The 6983-nt window shown below is 40.7% G+C and overlaps 1 protein-coding gene across 2 annotated transcripts; it reads right to left on the reverse strand.

Annotated features, from left to right (window-relative positions):
- Positions 1 to 257: 257 nt before the first annotated feature.
- Positions 258 to 6406, reverse strand: maf1b (MAF1 homolog, negative regulator of RNA polymerase III b). Of its 2 annotated transcripts, XM_030756084.1 has the most exons (8): positions 5845 to 6406; positions 5394 to 5482; positions 2825 to 2956; positions 2575 to 2737; positions 2333 to 2454; positions 2134 to 2253; positions 1498 to 1590; positions 258 to 1275 (listed from the first exon to the last, which is right to left on the reverse strand). In XM_030756084.1, the coding sequence occupies exons 2-8, from the start codon at positions 5474 to 5476 to the stop codon at positions 1251 to 1253; spliced, it is 738 nt and encodes a 245-aa protein (XP_030611944.1). In that variant the 5' UTR covers positions 5477 to 5482; positions 5845 to 6406; the 3' UTR covers positions 258 to 1250. The 2 variants fall into 2 exon arrangements, with proteins under 2 accessions (XP_030611944.1, XP_030611945.1); XM_030756085.1 differs by lacking the exon at positions 1498 to 1590 and having other exon boundaries at positions 258 to 910; positions 2173 to 2253.
- Between the last annotated feature and the right edge of the window lie 577 nt (positions 6407 to 6983).

Consider the following 6983-nt stretch of genomic DNA (forward strand, 5'->3'; position numbering starts at 1 on the left):
AGTTGCCCACCCCTGTCCTAGTGTAAGGTCCTTTTTACACAAACAGGAAGTGGATGACGCGTGCAGCCACCGGACACTCTGCAGGACTGAGGTTTACAGCTTTTACCTTAAACTCATAAAACAAGGGAACTGATCATATACTGTGTGGTGATGTCTGTACTGTATCAGTTTTATTTTCAATAAAGGTTTGTTTTAAACTTTAAACTATTTCAGCGGCAAAACGACTAATTATTTCACTGCTTTCAAAGACAAGCAACCAAAACTAAACACCAGTTTATTCACACCTGTAATATATTGGCTGATCAAATGAAGCACAGAGCAGTCATTAAAAGACACAAAACTCTTACGCACTTTTCAGCAACATAAAGAGGAGCTTCTCAATTTCTAAAAAGAATTTTCTGCCAAGTATTGTTTTCCTCTAAAATGTACTATACATTCACTTTTCAATGAAGCCTTTGCACTGAGGTAATGGGCAAAGAAAAACACTGTCAAGACACACATTCAGGAATGCACAGGGATTAACTGGGGACAATTAAAAAATATATAAGTGGATTTAGACAACACAGTGAAACTGATAAAAGCTGATATGTTTTCTAAGCTGCAACTCGGATGCCAGGAGTACTTTCCGTAGCCATGGAGATTTAAGAGTACAAGTCAGTAATAAATGCAACATCTTTAGATTTCAAAGTTCTCACAGTAACGTCACTGTCACATGTAAAAAGCAACAACAGTAGCAAACGAGGAACGGGAGAGCTCTCAGCTGATCAGTTAGGCAGCCTGGACTTTTATGAACCCAGCTCTGTTTTATGTTTTGTCTGCTTTCATTGACGCTGGTGTTTCTGGACTCTGACATCTGCAAGAAGCTAAACTTGCTTTTACTCTTTTTCAGCCACTTGTCCATAACAAGACCTTCTTCTCCTCAAGTGTCCATGAAGTGGTCTCTTTGGAAATGTGGCAGGAGTGGAGAAGTCAATATGTGCTGTTTGGGCTCAGAGCTCAGGATCCAAAAAAAAAAAAAAAAAAACACAACACCCTCACACTGGAGAATGAAATGAAAGAACTTGATGGTAATATGGGAATCTCTACACAACGCCCACCGCCTCACAGCACAAAGTTTACCGCCGGCAAGAGAAGGCATCAAACATGCATTAGTCTTTGAAAATGGCTTTGGATGAAGCAGCAAATGAAGTGGTAGATGGAGCTAGGATGAGGGGATGAGGAAAAGCTTGGATACTCTTTGGCCAAGGCGGTTACACACACAGAGCTCTGGGGCAGCTGGGGGGAAGAAAAGAACAAACGGCAAATTCATTTATAGAAAGAAAAAAAAAAATAAGTAAATAATAATAATTTATTTTTTTTATATATATATATATATATATATATATATATATATATATATATATATATATATATATATATATATATATATATATATATATATATATATATATATATATATATATATATATAAACTTGCTGTTCAGTAAACAGTCCAACCTGTCCTCAGTGAAGCCATCCATTTCCTCTTCATCATCCAGTTCCATGTCCAGCTCATTGTCGAGACTGCCACGGCCATAGCCACTCAAAACGCTGCAGAAAGATGATCATGATCAGACCTGTGTCACCACATACATGAGAGCTGGGATATTAAAGTGTTTATGAACCTCAACTGGAATGGATGAAGGTGGTAAATATTTAAAGATCTGACTGTTACTCAATAATGAAATTTACTTTTAGCTGGCTGCACAAGTGTTTAGCCCCCCATTTTTGTATTTTTCCTTTACTTCCTTTTTCCACCTGAAAAATAGATACCATAAGGGATCAACAGTCAGATGTACTCCAACTCTGCAGGTGGAAACAGTAGGCCTGTTGCTCTGTAGCTCTGCAGAGTGCTGACCAGAACTTGCAACAGGTGGAGAGCTGGTTCATATGTCACAACACTAAGCTCAAGGAGTATAACAACTACTGTTTGCAGCTGCAGCACTAGATGGTGTAGTTGTAGTATGCCCAAAGGATAGAGAGTTGGAATCTTATTAATGCTGTTATTTAATAATTCATTTGGCTACACACAGATCTGTGGGAAACAGTTATTTAGAGTCTGTAGAGGTGAGCAGTAGGCTTATATTTGCTGACCTGACGGAGCGGCATGTGAAGAATACAATCCTCTTCAATTTCTTGTTGTAGAAGAAGTAGTTGAACGACCAGAGGCTCCCCTCTTCACCAAAAGGGTCAGAGTCCAGATCTGGGTTGTAGCTAGAAGCAAATATTTAATCTTAATACAGATTTCACACTGCATGGCTCACTCTACACCATTAATGATCTCAGCACCTACCTGTAAATGTCACAGCTCGGCAGGTTGATCTCCTGGTCAATGGCGTTCCACAGCTCGGGCCCCAGAGAGTTGAACTCTTCTCCCACAGCTGAGAACAGACTGCTGTTCACAGCATTAGCCACCTGGAGGTGGGGGGGAGACAAAACAAAACAAAACAAAAAAAAAAAAACAAAAGTCAGAATCTTTGAAGCACATTTGGTTTTCTTATTCACAGAGCAAGCTTCACTTCAGAACATACTGACCCAGTTGAGGCTGGGCTCTCGGCTGAACTCGTGAGCCCGTGCCGCACTGAAGTCATAGTCCGGCCTGAAGGACTCATTGAGCGTGGTGATGAGGTAGAAAAGAGTCTTCCTGCAACACTTGTCGCTCAGAGGGTTTTCTCCATCCTCACTGCTTTTCCCCAGCCTGAACAGAAATACAAATACTTTTAAACACCAACAGTATTTATTTGCCCATCATTTAAATATGCTGAACTGTGCCTGCAGTACTCACTGTGAAGGGCTGGTGGCACTGGTGGACTGAGGAGGAGAGAGGGCCTCCAGGACATGCGGCTCCCCCTCTTGGCAGAACTGCTTGAACATGTGTTTATCGTCTCCTGCCATCTTGCAGGAGTAGCTCTCAATCCTGCAGGGTAGAAAGCACAGGGAAAAAAAAAAAAAAAAAAAATTATGGGCTGGATGTTGTAAACATGATGATGGGAGGGTGCAGCTGAGAGAAAATGTTGGCCCAATCACTGGAAATTACTTTAATATCCCAACAGGTTTAAACACACAATTATGTAACAGATGGACCACCGCAGAGCATTTTAATGAAATTCATTTTAAAACCATGTCGTCGCTCTCTTCTCTGAAATTAAATAAATATACAAACAAACATTATGGTTAAAACAAACTGTTACTTTAATAACAAGTTTTTCCTCCCACATAGAAAAAATTATCGGCACCCACCAAAAATGTTTTAGCCAGACCCATCACCCGACCACCACCATTATAATAAAAAAAGCTGTTTTGTTGATTGGAGTTTCATTTAACTATGTGTAATATGCATTTTTTTAAATGATAAAATAGGCAAAAACAAATAATTCAAGGGCATCTATAAGCCGCTATTTGTTTGACAAGACAGTTTGTTCTTTCCACTGGAGGCCTCATCTTCACAACTGCCTGAAAGGTTGCAGATAAGATTTCCTGCATGCTCTTTCATGTTTCTAGGTCACACGCTGGTGATACATATACGAGAGCAGAGCAGCAGACTGCTGTGCAGTTGTTTATTTTGCACCCTCCCACCGAGAGGTTATTTAAGACCAAAGGTTGTGCAACTTAGAGGATAGACTTGAGCGCTAAGACCCTCACCAAGGCTGACAGGCTAATTATAGGGGCATCAGGATATCACAGTGAAAATAACTGCCCTGGTATTGCAGACACACGCGCACACACACACACCGCTGCCAACAAAACACAGAGGTTATCCACATAACAGTTAACTAAAGCTGAACTTAAAGCTAGGCATGAAGTAGTATTTTAGTTTACTGAAAAATAAAAAATAAAAAGTAAAAAAAAGCACACTGTGGAAACTTAAGTAAAACTAACTTGAATTAAAGTGAAAATTTGTGAAAAATACACACCTATTATAACTGGAGCACAGAGATCATTATGAAAACAGTTCAAACCACAGCTTGTATTTGTTACTGGATTAGGCACATATGCCTACTTATTTATCACCTTGCTTAAGTAGCAAACACATAACCTTCACACAGAACATCACCTGTGTTCTTTCAGGTACTTTTTGGACTATCCAAATACCTACTTTTTTTTGGCCTGCATAAAATACCATAAACCCACTGGAAGTCTGTTGGGTATATTCTCAGCTAAAGTCTACGACAAGCTGCCTCTCTAAATCCACTAAGCAGCCTTGGCAGCTGCTTCACCAACACTCAGCTACCGTGTCCTATTACTACATGCTGTATGTGTGCATGTATACATGTGCTAAAAAAACACTTCACAACAGTCCCAGAAATAACTACAGAGTGCTGCGAGAGGACATCGTGATCTGCGTCACTCGAGGTCACAACCAACGCCCACACTCCCTAGAAAAAAAAAAAAAAAAAAAAAATGGCAGACTCGGATACATAATTCCACAGCCCACTGCTCTTTATGTAACAACACTGTCACTGTATCCCCAGGTCCAGCTGAAGGCTTTGCATAATCAACAACACACCAATATATCTTCGTTTGCCAAGTCAAAAGCAAGCACTGTCAGTTATAAATTAACTTTCACTACAGACTCTGAATTTAGGCTGTCAGAGGCAAACTGTTATCATGACATTGCATAACATGTTGGCTGTTTGCTCTACTACCCCGCTTACGAGGTGTGTAGGTGAACTGTGAACTAGCTGCACCTCTGGCACCATTTGCCACTCCTTTTTATGTAATCACACCAGTCGAGATTCTTCCTGTATAAAGAAATCTTCCGCCAACTTTGCAAGCCTGCAAAGTTTAGTGGCTTCACTTTGAGGTGCAAGCCTGTAAAGTGTGAACTTCTGTAACAGAAGCAGCAAAACCATTAGATGCATCTCGGGAGGTAAACTTTGCGTGCAACACAACAGCAGGATGCAAGATCACAAGAGCTCAGGCTGAAGTTTATGTGCCATTCAAGACACCCAAAACAATCTCAGGGAACTCATCTGTTTGAAATGTTGCCTACTGGTCTATGAACAGACTCAGTGCCAGTTTTTACCCCTGAGCCAACATCATACTTACCTCTGCCAAATCATGTGACACAAATGTCACAATCACTGACACCTAGTACATTTTTATACAGAGGACATTATATTTTGTTTTTCTCTGCAAATTATACACATGTGTATACGTGTTTGTATACACACAAACAAGTGTCATATGTGTGTATGTAATTCATGTAGTTTTCTCTTTCTCTTTCTTCGGGTCTTATTATGTCCTTATTATGTCCTGGTTTCATTCTACATCCTGCAGTGATCATTGATTCATTCAAAGAAAGAAAGAAAGAAAGAGAAAAAAAAAAAAAAAAGTACAAATAGATGCTTTACCTGCCAAGGATGCGAGACTCCCCTGTTTCCACACACAGTCGGGAGCTGAGAGCTTCAAAGCTGGAGTTTTCCAACAGCTTCATTGTAGTCTGTAAAAACCATAAAGACAAACATACACATACCGTTTAGCCTGCATTCACAACAGGCCTTTAGTGCAGGTCTCTGAAGGAGGCCGGGTGGGGAAACAGCTTTAATTGCACCAGAGGAAAAGATATCTTGGCGTTTAAACATATCTGCAGAGCGCAGCCTTATACAATCATTACACAGGGAGTTTAAAAAAAAAAAAAATCACAGAGAGCAAGCAGATAAACAATGGTGTTATTTAGTGCAGAGGGGCTGCAGCGCCCCCTGAGGTCAAATTACAGATCAAAACAGAAACCGCTGCCCCTCCCCCACATTGGGCTACATAAGTTGACAACCCGTCTTCCTGGTTCCCATATAAATCACTTACCAGGGAGTATTTTCGACACTGGCGGAAAAGAGCCGGTTCAAAACTCGAGCAGTAGACTGTATCAGTAGATACTCGCCCCTCTTTGCTTAACAGGGTGTCGAAGATATCCGAACCGCGCTCTGTGGGTGACCAGCTAACGGTAGCTAAGTTAGCTTACTGATAATTACGGTCCTGTCTCCACTTCACAGATCAGCTTTTAGTTCGCACTCGAGCTCAAGCATCTTACACAAGCACTCGGTCGAGAATGAGTTATTCTGAGACTTTTTAAGTTTATAGAAAAGCTGCTCTTGCCGATTAAGTGCGATGAGATTACATCCAAAGACTGCTGGCGTCCGTCGTTGTCTGTCTGCAGCGGCATCCCTTCCGACCTAAATTACAAAGCGACCTTTGTTAGCGAGATCAAGCCGCCTTTTTCAGAGCGACTCGATCAGAAAAGCAGCAACGAGCTACCTAGATTAATAATAGTATATATATATGTATATATTCTGGTTACGGTGGCTACAAATCGTCGACTACCTCACCGATACCTAGTCGCATCAAAACAGCGGAATTTACTGTACTGTTAATGCCCAGCCCCTTTTGTTTTATATGCCTTGCTGAAGGAGCCCGCCCACGCTTGCTTGTGTTCTCTTATGATTGGCTGACTGAACCCATCGATATAAATTGACTAATGTGATTGGTTAGTACTAACTCGGGGGGGTCTCCGGGCTACAGTTGTACATTAAGAAACAAAGCGGTTGTTTGGGTGTTTTTTAAGACGCTTTTATTCGCTGTTCTTCTCTTCTGGTAACTGAGGCAATCACTTAACGCCTTAAAATACTTAAGTATTATACATATATCAATTATAAATAATTATGAATTCATCCATTAGTCTGGCTGTTACAAGAGATATTCACTTTTACTTTGCATTACTTTCGTTCTGCACACTCCACGGTTTCTTGTACCGCGTTTGTGGTTTCATCAGCTGTTAAAAATAGGGTGACTAAATTCGTTTAGTCATAAGTCTTTATTGTCATCAAACACAGGTGCTTGACCTGTGTTTGGGTCCAGGGTACCTGTTTATAACTACATTTAAGGTGTTACTGGTTGCTTTTAAAGCAAGTCTAGCCCCAAGCTATACGGCAGAAATGTCGATCATA

The sequence above is a fragment of the Archocentrus centrarchus genome, chromosome 20 (genome assembly GCF_007364275.1).
Source record: "Archocentrus centrarchus isolate MPI-CPG fArcCen1 chromosome 20, fArcCen1, whole genome shotgun sequence".
NCBI classification, from domain to species: Eukaryota; Metazoa; Chordata; class Actinopteri; order Cichliformes; family Cichlidae; genus Archocentrus; species Archocentrus centrarchus.